A 19,522-nucleotide genomic window follows, 5' to 3' on the forward strand; every position below is an offset into this window, starting at 1 on the left:
GCTGAATTACTGAAGCTACGCAGGTGTAGGCCTACTGAAGCTAAGCAGGTGTAGGCCTGGTCAGTTCTGCTGAATTACTGAAGCTAAGCAGGTGTAGGCCTGGTCAGTTCTTGAATGGGAGACCAGTTGCTGCTGGAAGTAGTGTTGGTTGGTGGCCAGTAAGTGACACTCTTCTCTCTGGCCAGAGATTAAATCCCAATGCCCCAGTGCAGTGACGGGGACACTGTACTGCAGGAGATGCCGTCCTTCGGATGAGTCATTAAACCGAGGTCCTGACTCACTGTGGTCATTAAAGATCCCATGGCACTTAGCGCAAAGAGTAGGGGATTCCCGGTGCCCTGGCTAATTTCCCAACCTGGCTCATTAAATCTGGCATTTTATCAGTGTAATTGGCGCATTCCTTCATCCCCTCTCTCCACCTCAAGCTGGTGTGTGGGGAGTTTTCTGGTGCATAATGGCTGCCGTGCATCAGCCAGGTGGATGCTACAGTATACTCATTGGTGGTGGTTAGTGAGGTTCCCCCTTCACTGTAAAGCTCTTTGGGGGCCTTGAAAATCGCTATAAAAAATGTAATGTGGTTAGTGAGGTTCCCCCTTCACTGTAAAGCTCTTTGGGGGCCTTGAAAATCGCAATAAAAAATGTAATGTGTTGCATCCACCTGGCTGATGCACGGCTGATGTGGTGTGAATCAGGAACAGAGAGGATTCTTTGTGGATGTGAATCAGGAACAGAAGTGATTCTTTGTGGATGTGACTCAGTTACTGTCACGGGCTGCTACTTAAATTGACCCAAATGCAGGACAACACACCAAGAGTAGATTCACTGACTTAACTTAGAGTGCAGCACAGGAACAGTACAACAATGACACAGAAGGAACATAACAAAACTAGGGGTTTATATACACAAGGATTTAACAAGGCTAACAAGACACAAGTGGACAAGAAACAAGAGACAGGTGAACACAGGGCTGGAAATCATAATTAAACTAGCAGACTAATAATGAGGAACAGCTGAGGGGCGGAGACACAGGGAACTGAGACATGGCAAGATAAACAAAGGAGCACATGGCTGACAGGAACTAAAACACAGGAACAGGAAGTAAACACAGGAGCACATGGCACAGGAGGTAAACAAAGGAGGGACAGGGAACACAGGATCATTACAGTACCCCCCCTTTAAGGGCCGGATTCCAGACGGCCCAACAGAAAAAAAGGAGAAGTCCAAGCAGGGTGGGTGTAGGAGGCCAAAAGCAGGAGGTTCAGGCGGGCGGCCGGTCAGGGACGGCGGTTCAGGCGGGAGGCCCGACGGACGACCGGTCAGAGCCAGAGCCTGTGTCGGAGCAGGATCAGAATCGAAAGCCTGAGTCGGAGCTGGAGCAGGATCGGGAGCAGGATCAGGTGCCGGAGTCGGAGTCGGAGCCGGATCAGGAGCAGGAGCCGGATCAGGAGCAGGAGCCAGATCCGGAGCAGGAGCTGGAACTGGAGCCGGGACTGGAGCCAGTCAGTACTGGAGCTTGAGCCGGCGCAGGAGTCTGACTTGGGACTGGAGAGGGAGCTGGAGCCAGAATCAGAACTGGAGCTGGAGCCAGAATTGGGACTGGAGCGGGAGCTGGAATCGGGGCTGGAGCTGGAATCGGGACTGGAGTCAGAGCGGGAGTCGAACTCGGGACTGGAGGGAGGCGAGGAGCGGGACAGAGCACGGAAGTGTCACTGGAGGAGCGTACTGTGGGGCTGGCACTGAAGGACACAAAGGGCTGGCCACTGGAGGAGACAAGGCTTGGGAAGGCACCGAAACAGGGACAGAAAACCCAGAGGCAGAAATGGCCTCTGCGGGTGTCAAGTTGTCTAGGTGTTGCAATCAGTACAGCTCTGCCCAAACTTGAAAATGGCTTGTTCAACACATGAAGGATGCAAAGGGACAACTCAATTCCTTTTTGGTGTTTTTATTTTTCTTCCAGATGGTTCTGATGGCATTGGTAATATGTTGAAACAGTTGAATTGTTGCATAGAGTTGTATGAATTGGATGTCATAGGATTAGGGACTATGGACTATGGAATAAGGAATAGGTTGATAACCTTAAAGATAAACAGAAAATAAACATGCATTACTTCACACAACAAACAATGCATGGTAAAGCAACAAAGCAATGAACAAAGCACAAAGCAGCCCAAACAAAGCAACTCCTTACACATCTCAATTTCAATGTAATCCACTATATCACTTCATGCAATTACCTCCACTACCACATTATCTGCACTAAAGAAATACATATATAATTAAACATATAATTTGTGTTAAGCACTAAATGCAACATACAGTTGTAAATCATTCCAAACATTACATACCAGTTGCGTCTTTAGGGTCGAACAATGAGCTGTCTTTCTTGTTACCAGGTTCAGGAATCCAAGCAAAGGGGTGACCAAAACTAACTCCAAACATTTCATGCCCATGCTTATCTGGCAGGTGCGCAGGTAAAAGCAGTCCCTCCAGCAGTGCTGACTAAATCGTAGGCATTTGGGTTCTCTGCCCTCTTCAGGCCTGGAGTTGGAAAAGCTGTGGTTGTGCTCAGTTGTGGCGTGTGCTCATGTATTGTGATTATTGTGACATTATTGTTTATATGTGATTAGGTCATTCTCTTCTTTGACGAAACACCTCCCACTTGACCTCCTGGTTTTTTGAACCCAAGGAGGTCACACAAACCTCTGTGTTAGGCAGATTCGACTTCAGTTTAGTTGAAAGGTTTTCTCCTTCTTCAACAGGAAGTAAAACAATAATTCGTCTGACATCCCTATGAAGAATTGTAGCAGGTATTTTGGTTGAGAGTTTCTTTGATTTCTCTTGAGCAGGCTTCACAGTTGGGACTGGGTAGCTGGGAAAAGATCTGACATGCACATCCCTGACGATGCCCTTCTTGTCAATGTTGACACTGATGACTCTGCCAAGTCTATACTGACCCCTCCAGGCATTTTGGTCTGCCAGCCAGACGACATCTCCAACAGCCACATTCCGATGCGTTGTGTGCCACTTACTCCTCACAAATAGATTGGGCCCAGCTAACTGACTCCACTTCCTCCAGAACCGGTCAACTTCTGTTTGGATAGCTCTCAATCTTTTGTACGGGTAGCTTTCAAAATCAAAGCATCTAAGATCACCTCTGGGTCCGGTCCGTCCAAGCAGAAGGGAATTTGGGCTGATGTATTCTACACAGTCTTCCCGGCTTTGAGTCTTGGCATCTATGGGCCTCTCATTGGCAAGGTTAGCAGCCATGTAGAGGAACGTCTGAAACTCACTCCATGTGAAGAGTCCTTCTCCTCCCAGGTTGTGCAAGGCCCGCTTCACAGTGCGAACAGCTGCTTCTGCAGCTCCATTCCTGTGAGGGGAGTCTGCTGGGTGGATTTTCCAGCTCCATTCTGTTCCATGCTTTGAAGCTTCATTTTCAAGCTCAGATTTACTCTGTTGATTCAGGAAGAGGTAGAGCTCTTTGAGGGCAGGTCTGGCACCCACAAAGTTCTTTCCAGGATCTGACCACAGCTTCTTTGGATGCCCTCTCAGCGCTGTGAATCTTTGGTATGCCAGTAGGAAGCCTTCAGTTGACTGGTCACTGACAATATCTGTGTGTATAGCTCTGGAGGCCATGCAGCAAAAGACCATTCCCCACACCTTGAGTTTGACTTTCTTTCTCACCTCGTCCTTGACTTCATACGGTCCAAATAAGTCCACTGTTGTGTACTCAAATGGTCTGGCTGGTGTTATTCGCTCGGATGGAAGGTCACTCATGATCTGCTGACACTTTTTGGCCCTGGCCTTTCTGCACACCACACAGTTGTCAACTCTCTTCTTAGCCAGCTTCCGGCCTTTTATCACCCAGGCTTTTTTCCTCATCCGGAGGAGTGTACCTGCTATCTCTTCGTGGTTTGCACTGTGGGCCTCTTGAGCTAGGAGAGTGGATATCCATGCCTCATATGGTAGAATTGGTACAGCCGTCTTATCCTCATCAAAGATTTGGAACCTTCCTCCGCAAACTAAGAGCCCAGTCTCTTCATCTCTGTAAACAGCGAGTCTGTTGAGAGTGGTGTTTTGAAAAGTTATACCTTCTTGAGCTGCAAGGAACAGGTCTCTTAGTGCATCTTCACACTCTCCAACAGTGAGTACAGCTTGTTTGGCTCTGGACCTCCAGTTTGTTGAGAGAATTTCCTCCCACTTTGGCTTATCTGAGGCTGAATTCTTGGTCAATACCTCTTTCCATCTCGTTGCAGTTCTCCAAACCCAGGCAACAACTCGGATCAGCTTGGTCAGACTGCTGAATTTCCTGATGTCAATCAGTTTTGATACCGCAGAGCCAGCTGGTGGTCTTCGGATCCGAGTTTTAGGTTCATCTGGGTTATTTTGTCCATCTTGCTGTGCATCACTTGGACTTTCCTTCTTCTGAACTCTCACTTCAGGAAGTACATCACCCTTGTTTCTCTTGGCTTGCGCTCTGGTCAGTGCTGCCGAGAAGGATTTCCTTTGAAGTTTGTCTATGCCTTCCTTAGCATACGCGGCTACTTCTTTGGCTGACTTATGTGGCCACTCTTCCATAGATTGTCGCAGGAACGCTGGCCCATTCTGCCACATGGAATCTTCCTGGAGGTCTTCCGGGGCTGCCCCTCTTGTAATGATGTCAGCAATGTTCAGGCTTCCAGGGATCCACCACCAGTCTTCGACAGATGTGGATTTCTGGATCTCTCCGACTCTGTTCGCGAAGAAAGTTTGATATCCATAGCTGTCTCTCTGGATCGCTCCCAACACAGTTTGACTGTCCAGCAGATGGAGCCATCGTTCAATTTCCATTCGACTGTGCTTCTCGACATACCTTCTAAGTCGTGCTGCATAGACAGCACCGCAGATTTCAGCTTTCACTGGTTCTCCCTTTTGGTCCAATGGTGTGAGCTTTGCTTTGGACTCAACTAATCTTATTTGGATGCCTTGCCTGGTCTTCCATCTGAAGTATACTACAGCTCCATAGCTCTTGTCACTTCCATCAGAGAACGTTATTCCCCAAGGTTTTCCAATCCAGTTGACTGGTGTGAGGCTTCTGTGGAAGGTGATTTGGCCAAGACGTGTGTATTCCTCAAACAGTTGGATGGCTTCTTCTCTCAACTTTTCAGACAGAGGCTTGTCCCAGGTGTCTCGGGTCAGAGATTTGCCTCCAGCTTCCTGAAATGCCTTCCTAACCAGAATGGCACCCTTTTGTTTGGCAGGTGTGACGAGGCCTATTGGGTCGTACAGGCTAGCTACTTGGCTTAGCAGTTCCCTTCTCGTTAGTGGGTTTGGAGTTTTCCCCCTCACTTCTTCATCAAGGAGATTTTGGCCAACTCTCATTTTCTTTTTCCTCTCTGAGAAATTGATTGAAGTCATGAGGTACAGTTTATCCTCTTCAACAAGGTATCCAACTCCAAGGGCTTTGTTGTCTCCTTCCCTCATTTGGTTTGGGAGAATGAGTACTGTGCTTGACTCCGCCCCTTGTTCTCCTGGTAAGATCTCCTGCCTCCCACTTCGGCCTGACTGGGCCCAGGGCTTGAGGAAGAACCCGCCTGCCTTTAGGATCTCTTCAACTCCATTGATGTTCTGGTCCAGCTTTTGCAAGTCATTATGGGAAGTCAGGATGTCATCAACATAGGCATCCTCTTCAAGGATCCTACGTTCCTCCTCCAGTTCAGCGAACATGGGCAGTTTTGCAGTCTCTCTCATGGCCAGTTGTGCAATGCACCCTGCTGGTCGATCGCCAATGTTGACTCTGGTGATGGCATACTCTTCAATCTCTCCCTCCTCAGTGTCTCTCCAGAGAAATCTGTGGAGGTGCATCTCCAGGTCTTCTAGCCACACAGAATTGTACATTTTCTTGATGTCGCCAAGGGCAGCATGGACGCCTCTCCTGAACCTGAGTAGTACCGCTCGGATGGGATTGAGGACATCGGGCCCTTTCAGGAGAAGGTCATTCATGCTGACACCTTTAAACTTCTGGCTGCTGTTCCATACCAGTCGCACAGGTGTTGTGAGAGAGTGCGGGTTTGGCGCCACCAAGTGGCTGACATACCATACTGGTCCTTTCCAGCTGGCAACGATCTCTTTGGTAAGTTTCTTTGCTGCTCTTCTCTCCACCATCTCATGGACTTGAGCTGTGTATGCCATTCTCCACTCTGGCTCTTTTTTGAGTTGTTTTTCTGTTCTCAAGAAGGTGGCTTCCACCCCACTCCTATTGTTGGGAAGGGAACTTGGATCTTGAATCCAGGGGTATTTTGTGTCCCAGTGTGGTTCATCACTATGATCATCTGCTTTGATGTAGGTGAGGCCTTTCCTTATAATTTCCAGCTCTCTTTCCTCATTCAGAGTCATTTCCTTTCCTCCTGGTTGACAGTTGCCGCACCGGCATCCTCCACACTTTGGTTCGCAAGCTGCTCCAATGCTGTCCCATTTCCACCAGTCCAAGAACTCTCTGTGAGCAACTGTGCCTTTGGTTTCAGCTGAGAACTCTTGTGTCTTAGTTAACTCTTGATATTTGACAGCGGTTGCCCTCATGGATCGAGCAAAGTGTGTTTCAGACCTGTGTGCAGCCAGATCAACTTCTTCAAACAAATCTGGATGTGCTCCACCAACAGTCTTCCCTAACGGGCCTTCCCATAAGACAAGGTCTCCAATCACCTTCACTCTTTGCGGAGCAAGTCTCCCTTCGCGGTGGCTTATCAGTAGCTCAATGCTCTCCGGTCTCTTCAGATCGCCTAGCTTGACTTCTGGGAAGAACTTCTTGAGTTGGTCTGGTTTAATGACTCTGTGGATGTTGGCAATTTCATTCAAGCCATAACAGACAATCTCATGAGCTTTTTCCGTGCCTCTAGGTGTTTTGACCCTCACTCTGAGGAGATATCTTCTGGTTTTAACCTTCATGGCCATTCCCCCAACTCCATGGACGACTAAAGTGATGTTTTCACTTCGAAGATTTAATCTCCTGGCAGCTCTGTGGGTTATGTAATTTGTATCCGATGCCAAGTCAATCAGGGTTCCTATTTTCTGTCCTGCATTGGCAGTTACCTCAAGCAGCATTAGAATAACAGGCAATTCTTCTAACGACTCAATCACTCCAAGCTGATTCTTCTCAACACAGTTTGTCTTCGCAGTGATGTTGGTGAACGCTTTCTTGAACTTTTCTGCCATCTCCGGGGAGAGCTTAGACACAAATTCCTCCTGCTCTTCGGTAAGTTTATGCCTTCTCACATTGGATTGCCTTCTGTCTGAGTCACTCCTTTTGAAGTCCCCCTTCAGGCAAAGAAAGAAATGGTGGTCTTTTTTACAGTCTCTGTTCCTGCACAGGTAAGTGTCTTTGCATTCATCATCTTCTCCATGACAGACCAAGCACCTCTTGCAGGCACCAAGCTTTTCTACAGCATCCAACTTTTCCACTGGCTTCAGTTCTTTGAAACGCTTGCAAAAGAAGATCTTCTCTCTGTGCTTTTCATCTCCACAGACAACACAGCCGCCTTTCCTTGTGGACCGCGTGGATGCATATTTCCTCTCCATAGAAGCATATTTCTTTTCTGGCTTTTCACTAACTCCCAGCTGTTCTAGTCTTTCAAGAATTTCCTCTTGTGTTTTCAGGAATTTAAGAAGGTTCTCAAAGTGATTATCTGATGTGACATTATTCCTTGGGTTAACCATGAAGACAAGCCAATCCCTCTTGATGTTGTCAGGTAACTTGCTCTCTATGGATTTGATCACTAGAGGGTTGTTGATGGCTCCTGTGTTTCCAAGCTCTGTGAGGTCATCCAGGGCCTTCTCTATAGTTTGGATCATGTCGATAACTTTCCTAGGCTGATTTGCTCTTAAAGCAGGAATTTTCTCCAGATCTTCGATTATCTCCAAGGCAATTGTAGACTTGTTTCCATACCTGTTCTCAAGCACCCTGAACATGTCCTCAGCAGTATTGTAAGTTGACAAACGGAGGTCTCTGCATATTCTCTCATCTACACTGTCAAGGAGTTGGATCTTCTTTACCTCGACTGAGCCTGTTGGTTCCCCCTGCTTTTGCAGACTCTCCCAGTCTCTTCTCCATCGGTGGAAATTCCTCTTGTACCCACTGAACCTGGGTAGACAGGTTGGTTTTATTCTCAGTGTTGGCTGTGGAGCTGGCATGGGCATCTGTGGCACTCTCCCTCTGTCTCTATCCTCAGCTGCAATTCTTTGTGCTGTGAGAAATTCTGCCCTCCTTGCTTCAAGGTTGTTGCTGTATGCCTTCAAATCCTTCACTCTGCCTTCCAACCTTTCTTTTTCTGCTACTGGAATCCACATCTCCCACTCTGCTAGGCTTGTGATTGCATCTTGGACTTGTGTCTTCGCACCATCCCACCGTAGTTCGTAGCCATCTCTATTTATAGCGGTAACAGGTATCTGAGCAACTCCATCACAGGCTGTCTCGGCTTCTTTGATTGCAGACTTCACCTCGTCTTCCCCGTATCTAGGCCATAGGTTGGACTGGATTATCTTCCTGACCTCATCCAATCGTGCTTCGCATTCTTGGAACGTCTTCTCAATTTCAGTCTGCTGCTGCTTGTTCAGGTCAGCTTCTTCACCCTCATCGGCTCCAGCTTCAATGTCTGCCAGAAGGCCAGCCCTGTACCCGTCATTTGTCTCACTGACCTCCCTCGCCTCCGAAGTGAGCTTCTTGAACTCCTCTTGTAGTTCACTCTTTGTCATATTTTTTGCGCCTCTGCTAAGGAAGTTTGCTCGCTTGGTAAAAGTGCTTTTAGCTAAAGTTCTTTCTTGCTTCAGCTCCTTCACTGTTTTCCCAAGAGCTTCCTTCGCCATTCTGAGACGTCAGTCAATCCTCCTCTCCACGACAACAGCTTTGCTGACTTCAGGCCGTTAATCCTTTTGTCTTCACTGCCACGCGTGGTTATCAACTGTCAAGTTGTCTAGGTGTTGCAATCAGTACAGCTCTGCCCAAACTTGAAAATGGCTTGTTCAACACATGAAGGATGCAAAGGGACAACTCAATTCCTTTTTGGTGTTTTTATTTTTCTTCCAGATGGTTCTGATGGCATTGGTAATATGTTGAAACAGTTGAATTGTTGCATAGAGTTGTATGAATTGGATGTCATAGGATTAGGGACTATGGACTATGGAATAAGGAATAGGTTGATAACCTTAAAGATAAACAGAAAATAAACATGCATTACTTCACACAACAAACAATGCATGGTAAAGCAACAAAGCAATGAACAAAGCACAAAGCAGCCCAAACAAAGCAACTCCTTACACATCTCAATTTCAATGTAATCCACTATATCACTTCATGCAATTACCTCCACTACCACATTATCTGCACTAAAGAAATACATATATAATTAAACATATAATTTGTGTTAAGCACTAAATGCAACATACAGTTGTAAATCATTCCAAACATTACATACCAGTTGCGTCTTTAGGGTCGAACAATGAGCTGTCTTTCTTGTTACCAGGTTCAGGAATCCAAGCAAAGGGGTGACCAAAACTAACTCCAAACATTTCATGCCCATGCTTATCTGGCAGGTGCGCAGGTAAAAGCAGTCCCTCCAGCAGTGCTGACTAAATCGTAGGCATTTGGGTTCTCTGCCCTCTTCAGGCCTGGAGTTGGAAAAGCTGTGGTTGTGCTCAGTTGTGGCGTGTGCTCATGTATTGTGATTATTGTGACATTATTGTTTATATGTGATTAGGTCATTCTCTTCTTTGACGAAACAGCGGGATCAGGATCAGAGAGGTGCTCAGGGAAACCTTCATGGTCTGTTGACCACTCCTCAGTGGACCAGTCGTCGTCGTTGTCTTCGGTGGACCAGACGTCCTCATCATCCACCCAGAAATGCTCCCAAGGAAGCTCCTAAAGAACATTAGAATCAAAATCAAATTTCAAAAACTGAAAATTCTTGCTGGGTCTATGTTATGCTGTGTCATTCTGTCACAGTCTGTCACAGGCTGCTACTTAGCGCTACTTAAATTGACCCAAATGCAGGACAACACACCAAGAGTAGATTCTACTGACTTTACTTACAGCATCATAATTAAACTAGAATTGAAATTCAATTAACATAGCCCTACCAAAAATGGGCAAAGCTAACAGAACAAAATCCCCCCAAAAAATAACACAACAGGTTCTTTTGGCCTATCTTTAAATTAATTAAAATCAACACGAATATCCCCAGCGATAACATTAACGTAACATAAATGCAGCTTATTTACATGAAAATTTTCCTCGAAAACTGTATAGACTAAACTGCAACATGGGATCTATTTACATAATCCATTCATCAAAGTTAAGGCTAATCCATGTTCTTATGCAGAAAAAGGATTGCATCCATGGTGGATGACTTCAAGGCTGTCCTCCTGTGCTCGATGGCCCTGCCAGCATCGCTGAAGTTGAGCTCACTGCTACTGCTGCTGGCTGGAATGGCAAGGATGCCGCGGGCAAGGACACTAAGCTTCGGGTAGTTGAGTTGCTGATCTCTCCACCAGCCCAAAACATCTCTGTCATCCTGCATTGCATGATTATGAGTCGAGTACATCTCGACTTCGTCCATGGCATCTGCCAGAGGTACATTTTCCCACTCCTCAAAGTCAACTGCAGCTTTCTTGGGCGCAAGTCCTTCAGTGGCGGCCTCCTCAGTGTGGAGGTCACAGAGCTGTCTCCGAATCTCCAGCTGAAGGTTGTCTCTCTCTGGCTATATTTAGGCCAAAGGAAAGTTGCAATTTTTTGGAGTTCTTGGATCTCCATCCAACTGAGATGCCGCTCGCGGATGATGGCTTGATAGGGGCTGTCAGTCGTCTTTCTGTTGCAGTGACGCTTCAGTCGCTCAAACCACAGAAACACCAGGTTTATGGTTGGGTACTGGTCCCCTTCAAGTTCACGCTGGGCATCATAAAATGGATGCAGGAACTCAACAAGAAAGTCAAGGACATCTGGAGATATGGCATCGATCCGCCAGCCCTCTGCACGGTCATCAAGTTTTTTGCGTAGTTCTTGATAAACCGAGCGGACAGAATTTAAGGTCAGATATACCGTGAAAAAACCTTGTGTCTGCCATTTGGAGGGGCGGTTTTTGACAGCAAAGCTGCCATGCCCGTCTTTTTGACATATTTGACCGGTGCTTTGGTAGCTTGCAGAGTCTCGGCAACAGTCGGAGCATCTTGGGCTAGTTGTGTAGGGTCCAGAGCGTGTCGCATCACCGTATTATAAAGGTGATCCTGGCAGTCTAGTCTTCGATATGGTCTGAGGGCACTGATGATGTTTGAGCCTTGGTCTGTCACCCACACCACTTTATTCAGCAGACTCATATCCAGGCCATACTCCGTTAGAAGTCTGATGATTTCTCTCCTAATATTCTCCCCTGTCTTAGCCTCTTCCAGTGGGAATGCGGCTGTTGTCAATACGGTGCTTATCATTTTAAATGTTCGTGTCACAAAATGGCAAGTGATGGTCATGTAACTTAATTTGTGATAATTCTCCATCCAGATATCCGTTCCGATGTAATTCACCTCACTCAGAATGCCATTTAGCTGCTCAACCAGCTTTGTGCGTTTCTCTGTTGCCAGCTCACCGTTCGGACACAGTGGTGGGGTCAGGCAGTACGTCCTGCGCTGCCACTGAACCATATGTAGCACCGACGTTAATAAGCTGCTGGGCCAACTCAATGAAACCCCTTCCTTCGATGGAACAAAATGGCCTTATGTCTTTACAGCAGTACTCAACGCTTTTTTCAGTAAGTTTTTTGTTTGGCCTGCTGAGGTACTAGTAAAGGGAGTGTTGCTTGGCTGCAGTAGCCCAGGTGACTTACAAACTCTATCCACGTGACGCTGCAGGGCGAAATTCCCGGTCCTCTTGCTATCATATGTCATGAGAACTCTGCAACCCTTACATTGAACATAACCAACAGGTTCATCACTATCGGCCTTGACAACTATGTAACTATGGAAATACTTCCACACAGCTGACTTTCCTTCATTTTCGATGGTTTTAAAATCTCCTGAGGCCAAGTTCTTTTTAACGTCTTCCATCGTGGAAATGTAGCTTAATACGCACATCTTTCGTTGTCACAGCTAGTTTAACAAATTTCCGCACACAGGAAGACGGATGTTAGGGTAATATTTTACATTCATTTTAATCCAAAAACGAACATTTGCATCAAGTGAAACAGATGTTCCATATGTGTTGTGCATTACTTGAAAAGAACTAGCTCCAGTTATGTATGAACAGTGAAGGTAACGATCTCTTAAACATGTGAAAAACGTGAACTTGAAGTGAAAATTGAACAATATGAACTATGAATATTGAACAACTTGAAGCTACATCTATAAGTGTGAACATGCTTAAGAAAATATGGGAACAAAACATGGGAACTAAACGTGCATTACGAATATAATCAGTGGGAGCCCTGCTTATGGAATGATGGAAGACAGTAACACCCTCAGTGTGTTTGAAATGTCCAGTCGATTGCGCAATTTGGTCTTAGTTGCAGTCATTGCCGAAAACCCGCGGCCTTATTGGGGTGGGAAACGGTAGCAACGTTTTCAGCGCTTTTACGGCTATCTCGGGATATTCTGCTTTGTTTTTGATCCAAAAACCCGCCAGAGAGGTTTCCTTATAGACACTCTTAAGACCACCGTCATTTTCAATTTCGATCAACTGCTCTTCCTCCTGCGCTGACAAGTTAGGACTATTTGGGATATTGACAAATGGGTTGGGGACCCACTCATTGGTTTGCCGTGGATCTTTGGAGGATGGGAAGTAAGGCTCAAACTCATTTGAAAGCGCAACAAGGTGATCGCGCACCAGCTGTGAGAGAAAGGGCCCTGCCTCAGTCTCTCCCAAAACCCCCACTACTGTTTGGAACATATCAAATACACCCCGGTCCACTCGTCGTCCCCACAAATCAAGCTCGGCTTTAAATGCAGCGACTTTATCTACCAGTTTAAAGACAGTCGTCATTCTCCCCTGGAGTGACAGGTTGAGGTCATTAAGCAACCCGAATATGTCACACAGGTAAGCGAGTTTTGACACCCAGTCCTCATCACTAAAATGTGCAGCTTTTTTTCTGTAAGAAATCTCTGCAGCGGCTCTCTCAACTCAAACACTCTGGCCAGTGACCTGCTAAAGATGCTTGTTTTTTGTTGCTCATTCTAGCAGTTTAGCTAACTTCGTGTGACATACCGTTCGCCAAAAACTGATCAAGTGAAGTGAGCTGACCTGAGGCTGCGCAGCGCTGAAGGCAATATGTAAAAGTGTTGAAGGCGGGACAGACAGACGTAAGAAAATAGACCTTGCAAAATGCAAACATGCGGCAATCAAACAACTGCATATAGGCCTATGCCATGTAAAAACGTGACATTATTGCGAATTAAATTTAGTTTAGTTTGCATGCATTTTTTTTAAACTCATGTCGTAGGCTACGGCCCGGTTAGGAATGTCCCGGTGGTTGGGGACTGCTGCTCTAGAGTGTACTGAAAGAATTCATGATTTCAGTGTCCTGGGCACACACATTGCCGAGGATCTCTCCTGATCAACCAACACCATTGCTATGGTCAAGGATGCTGCACAGCGACTCCACTTCAAGAGCATCCTCAGGAAAAACAACCTGGAGGAGAAGCTGCTGGTGTCCTTCTACCAATTGCTCCATAGAAAGCCTTTTGTATCTCCACCTGATAGGCCAACTGCTCAGCTGCAGAGTGGAGGGCTCCCCCAGAGGCTCATCAACAGCGCCCAGAAGATACGTTTGTGAGTGTGTGGGTAGGGTTGGATATATCACTCCTTTTACATTTTGTATTTATTGAATGCATGGTTAGGATTAGGACTGCTAAGCAATGGTGTTGTACCCTGTGCAATGACAATCAAGGAATTCTGATTCTGACTGATCTGTGCTGATCTCCAGACAGCCAGCAAAGCAACTGGGTTGGTCAGTTCAACAACACCATGCTGTGCATTGTCAGGCCAAGAGATTCACCACTGAACCAGTTTGACCAAAGTCCTTTTAGTCAAGTCAAGTCAGTTTTATTTTTAAAGCGCATTTAACATGCACATAGTGCAACCCAAAGCGCTCCAACAAACAAGACACATAACAAGACAAACGATGCCAGATGGAGCGGCGTAGTCGCCAGCGTGCCCATGACATCAAGACATGACAAATACATTTAAAAAATAACAAATACAAAAAATGCTGGACGGAGCGGCGTAGTCGCCAGCGTACCCGTGACACCATACAAGACAGACAACAAAACAAATAAACAAATAAAAAGTGACAAAAAAAAAGAAAATATATTTAAAAAGGGGTGATGTTAAAATTAGTCCAATTTCCAAACCAGCTGAAAATGTCCAAGGGCAATGATGATCCGTGAAAACTGCACAAAGTGTCTTCACAACCGATATGCCAACAAAGTTCTTTAACGTTAGCAAATGATCAAACCGGTGAATTCACTGGCAGTCTGGAGATCACGTTGACGTTAGGCCTTGTAGACTGCAGTCTGGAGATCACTGGAAGCACAGTCTGAAGTAGTGGGCGATCGTGTAGATCCGCAACTCGGTGGACTTCTAACAGCGACCGTCTGCTCCGTGAGACTGCAGCTCCTCACCGCTAGGCTAACTTTAGTCTGCAGTTGGCAAGGCAGCTCCTAGGTCAGCAACAGCTCGGCGGCCACGGCAGATCTTTCGCAGAGTAGCTAGCCTAGGTCCAGCTGTCCTAAGAGATCCCCTCGACCAGACAGTGAAGTGCACCGTTCACGGATGGATGGAAGGATGTCAGAGGCCCAGTTAGTCTGCAGTTGGCATGGCAGCTCGCAGGTCAGCAACAGCTCGGCGGCCACGGCAGATCTCCCGCAGAGTAGCCCAGGTCCAGCTGTCCCGAGAGATCCCCTCGACCAGACAGTGAAGTGCAGCACCGCTCACGGATGGATGGAAGGATGTCCGATGCCCAGCTAGGGCAAAAGCTAGCCATAGCAAGCTCCCAATGGACAAACGTCAACGATGTTTCAGCTGACTTAGAAGCAGTAAAAAGGACTAAGAATAACACGAAAACTATCAAAAATAACGTAAATAAATAGGGAAAACATTTAACTAGACAAACCAATACAAAAAATAAACATGACATTACATAAAATTACGAACATTACATAAAAACAAACTAGGCAAGTCCCTCCACTCGGCGGACATATTGTAATGCTTTTTTGGGCACTTATCGGGCATCTATTTTGGGCAGAACTGCGTGTGTGCAAAGCTTTACAAATCATGACACACCAACCTTGCCAACATACCACATGATTGGCTATATCAGTGGTTCTCAACCTTTTTTGAGCAAACGCCCCCCTGACCTTACTTTGATCCTCTGGCGCCACCCCCCCCCACACACACACACACACACACAATTTAAAAAAAAAAAAAAAAACTGCACTGTATGACCACTGAGCATAGACGGTAGATAGAGGGGTTAGAAACCCATGAATGAAAATAGACTATTTATTTCAGGTAGCCTATTTTTGCACCAAAAATAATGTGAAAACCATGAAAGTTTAAAATGAAGGGCCATTCCATGGAAAATTAAGTTTTTTGTAACATCCATAACGCCAGTAAAATGTGATGGTATGGTATGATGTGAATGATTACATAAAATTTGAGCATTTGCTATTTTTGGCTGAAAAATGTGAGAAAAAATGCACAAAAAATTTGTTATCATACAAATGACAAGGCATTTCACTGGCGTTATGGATGTGACAAAAAGAAAAAAACATTTTCGTGGAATTGCCCTGTAAAAAAAAGAAAAAAATCTCTCACGTTCCCAGCGGCCCCCTAGGTTGTACGAACGCCCCCCAGGTAACGCCCCCGTTGAGAAACCCTAGGCTATATGTAATCACTTTTCAACTTTTGGCGGCGAGAGGAGCAGAATATGTGTAGACGACTGCCATGTTTGCGTTATGAACTAACCCCATACATTTTTATGGGAGATTCTTTAAGTGCTGTGTCTCCTCATTAGAAAGTCTCTGGTTTAACATATAGATTTTCTGAATTAGTCAATTAACAATTCATGTGTGTAAAGCACATTGAGCTGCACTTTCTGCATTACACATGTGCTGCATAATCACACTTACTGACATAACAGCAACCAGCTGCACATGCTGCAGGAAGGTCTTTTCTTATAGTGTATAGGGAGTGTGTGTGTGTGTGTGTGTGGATAATAATGTGAGGTGTGCATGGTATACGTGATTCTGCTGTATGTAGGGAAACTGGTGTAGAAACATACCTGTGTTCTGCGGTGAGATTTCTACGTCTCCTTAAGTGCATTTGAAGTGTGCTTAGCGCAGAGGAAGCTTCTGGAAACAAAGGCAGCAGCAGCAACAGTACTGGCCTGTGCCAATTCAAAGGTTACCTTTTGTACTGTTCTCCTTTTCATGCCCCGCCATGTCTTCTTCACTTCCCCCTCCTCCCATGCAGCTGCTACAGCATTGTGTTTGTATTTGTGTGTTGGTCTGTCGTACATCTATAGAGATCTATATGTGATCCCATCTGGCAAAATGAGTCACAGTGACCCAAAATTCAAAAGTGAGATTTTGGTATCAACGGACAGAGGACACAGTAAGCTTTAAATATCCTGGTCAAAGTCATATCGCAAATCGTTGTCAAGATACACATTTTTGACTTATGGCATCCCACCATCTTTTTCCAATTGAAAAACCGAGAAAATCTAGTTTGAAGTTACAGGTCACATGCAGGTGCAGGTAGGATTTGCCCATTTGAATTTAAATGTTTGTAACTTCACTTTCTTGTCTTCACTATGAAACTTGGGGAAATTCATTTTGGATGTCTCCAAATAAGAAAAATCGATATTTTCAGCCTGTATCTCAAAATACGCAACTTATTTTGTCAGATCGGGTCACATATTTTTCTTCTCTGTGGTTTAACGGTTCCATGCTGGACAAAAAGGAAGGCTGCTCCACTGTGCTTTCACACCAGCTGCCTCTCAGTGGAGAGAGAGAGAGAGAGAGAGAGAGAGATTTATTGATGTTTAATGACCTTAAAGGAAAGAAAGCAATTTTTCACATACATGTAGATCTGTTTCTCGAGGTCGCCAAGTACAAACTTTTCTCTTTTTCTGTATAGTATGTATGGTTAGGAATCTTGGCGTCTTGTTGGAGAGCTCACTGAATTTTAACAAGTTAGAATTTTAACAAGTCAGTAGTGTGGTTAAGGGCAGCTTTTATCAGCTTAGAACCATAGCCAAATTAAAGCTGTTTTTATCTCATAATGATCTGGAGAAAGTTATCCATGCTTTTATCACCTCTTGGCTGGACTGTAACTCCTTCTATACAGTTTGACCCATTTCAACATGGACAGTCTTTTAACAAGAACTGAGAAAAGCGAGCACATAATGCTTGTTCTGGCTCATTGCCATTGGCTACCAGTAACTTACTGGACTTTTGGATTTTAAAGCCCTTAACAGAGTAGCTCAATCATACATTACAGATCTGCTATCTCCGTACTCTACCCCCAGGTCCCTCACAGTCTCCCAGTCAAAACCAAAGGTGACAGGGCTTTTCGGACGCTGCTCCTGGGCTTTGGAATAGCCTTCTGATACACATTAAGTCCTGCCCCATTATTGCCCGATTTAAATATAAGTAAGTAAGTAAGTATATTTTTACACCAGTTGTAACGTGGTAAACTCTCTGCGTTGTGTTTTTGGTGAAATAAATGCCGAGTCTTGTGTACAGTAGTTGGCTATCTCTGCAACCGTTTATTTGTTGCCCCTGACAACAATACAGACAAAAGTCAGGATCTTCGCTAGCCGTTGACAAGTTGTAAAAACACCCGAAAATGTACATAACAGACTGGCAAGAATATAACGAACGTTAGTTCCTAAGTCTGTAGGGTAGGGTCTCGTGCTTAGAATGGTGAACAATGTATAGCAAGTGGAATCACATATTACTCTGTTACACTCTCCCCCACTGACTTCCACTTGTGTATACAAAAACGGCGTTACAACAGATCAGATTAAAAAAAAACATGCCAGGAACAAGGAAAAATCATATAACCAACAATATGTCACTAAACAGGGGGGGGGGGGCACAAACAAAAACAAATATATCAAAACACTGTAGAATAAAAGAAACATAAAGCTTTCCAGTCGCAAGACTATCCCGTGAAGGATTAGAGGTGGCAGAGGGCTGCAACCCTCCTTAACCACACTTAGGTTAACATGCCGGTTACATGCTAAATACAGCCAGTGAACTTCACATTTGCACAGTATTACAGAAATCACTCGGGCTCCCTCATTACCCAAAACCCGTAAGAAAATGAATCATTAAAATAAAACCAAATAAAAACATACACTGCTAACGAAGGGATGGGGGTCATAAGTTTGTCAAAACCCTCTGTTGCATAGATTGCATAAACCTCATAACAGGTCTCACCACCCTCCCATATCTAGTTTGGGCAGTGCGTGCACCATCACTAACTAGGGGTAAGGTTGAACCTTGAGGGGTCAGCACACACCAACGCATCCCTTTCGGTAATGCTCTGGGTTTCTATGTGCGGTGGGGAAAGGTTTGAGGGAGCAGTGACATATGTTGGATCAAAAGTCACTCTGGAGGGAACAGCCCAGTTGATCACTTGATCTGTTATCGTTCCGTCCATAGAATGGACATCATCAGAGGGAACAGGCATCTCTTCGCCGAGAGTTGGTAGCTCCGAGACCCATGCCACAGTCCTGTCATCAGGGTCATGTACTGAGACAGCCACAGATTCCGCATCTTCATCATCTGTGCAGGGGTCATCACCCTCACTGGCTATATCAGTTTCAGAGCCATTGGTAAGAGGTAGGAAGTTCACTGGTAGTATGAGGTTGCATTGGACAACTGTCTCTATCCCTGTCACACTGTTCTTGATTTTGAATGTGTGAATCCCCTCATTCTTCTCAGTAACTATGTAGATGTGGCTCTCCCACCGATCAGCCAGCTTCCTCTTCGCTCGTTCACCCTTGTTGGCCAGAAGCACTCTGTCTCCGACATCCACAGGAGCACCTTTCAGCTTCTTATTGTAGAAGTTTGCTTGTCTTTTCTGCTGTTTACCAGTCGATTCCTGAGCAATCTTCATAGCCTCTGCCAGATCACGCCTGAGAGGTTGCTAGGTTACGGGGACGCTGGCGAGACTGACGCCGCTCCGTCTGGCTTGTTTTTGTTTGAGTTTTTCAATTTTTCGCAATTTAATTTTATTTATTTATTCTGACAAAGTTTGTCACACGCTTAAACTACGTTTCGGCTATCTAATGTTATAATTTTCTTGAATTTTACCCCATCGTGGGTTTTGTTTTTTGGAGGACTAACACCTGACGTGGACTGACTGGGCAATCGTTACGCTGGTTGCGCTGTGTTCCACTGTCTGCTGTTGAGTTTGAGGCTGTTTTTGGGACTTTGGCTACACGGTGTCTCTCTCCCTCTCCATCCCATCCTGTCGGCGGATTTGACGCTGAGTTTGTTGACC

General features: G+C 45.5%; 1 protein-coding gene and 2 long non-coding RNA genes across 3 annotated transcripts in view; 1 reads left to right on the forward strand and 2 right to left on the reverse strand.

The window, feature by feature from the left end:
* Positions 1-1,926: 1,926 nt before the first annotated feature.
* LOC143106645 (uncharacterized) lies at positions 1,927-2,805 on the reverse strand. Its single transcript, XR_012983716.1, has 2 exons — positions 2,346-2,805; positions 1,927-2,075 (listed from the first exon to the last, which is right to left on the reverse strand). It is a non-coding gene; the product is annotated as an uncharacterized LOC143106645 (long non-coding RNA).
* A 6,222-nt stretch (positions 2,806-9,027) lies between these two features.
* LOC143106740 (uncharacterized) lies at positions 9,028-9,696 on the reverse strand. Its single transcript, XR_012983728.1, has 2 exons — positions 9,447-9,696; positions 9,028-9,176 (listed from the first exon to the last, which is right to left on the reverse strand). It is a non-coding gene; the product is annotated as an uncharacterized LOC143106740 (long non-coding RNA).
* A 3,884-nt stretch (positions 9,697-13,580) lies between these two features.
* Positions 13,581-19,522, forward strand: part of lrrtm4l2 (leucine rich repeat transmembrane neuronal 4 like 2) — a 90,902-nt gene continuing 84,960 nt past the window's right edge. Inside the window, exon 1 of the mRNA XM_076270732.1 lies at positions 13,581-13,773. Coding sequence (XP_076126847.1) covers positions 13,581-13,773 — 193 coding nt within the window. The remainder of the gene's footprint in view (positions 13,774-19,522) is intronic.

The sequence above is a fragment of the Alosa pseudoharengus genome, unplaced genomic scaffold, assembly GCF_046254945.1.
Source record: "Alosa pseudoharengus isolate Yale_2024_CS ecotype anadromous, Long Island Sound unplaced genomic scaffold, YU_APseudo_1.1 YU_APseudo_1.1_scf_6, whole genome shotgun sequence".
Taxonomy (NCBI): Eukaryota; Metazoa; Chordata; class Actinopteri; order Clupeiformes; family Clupeidae; genus Alosa; species Alosa pseudoharengus.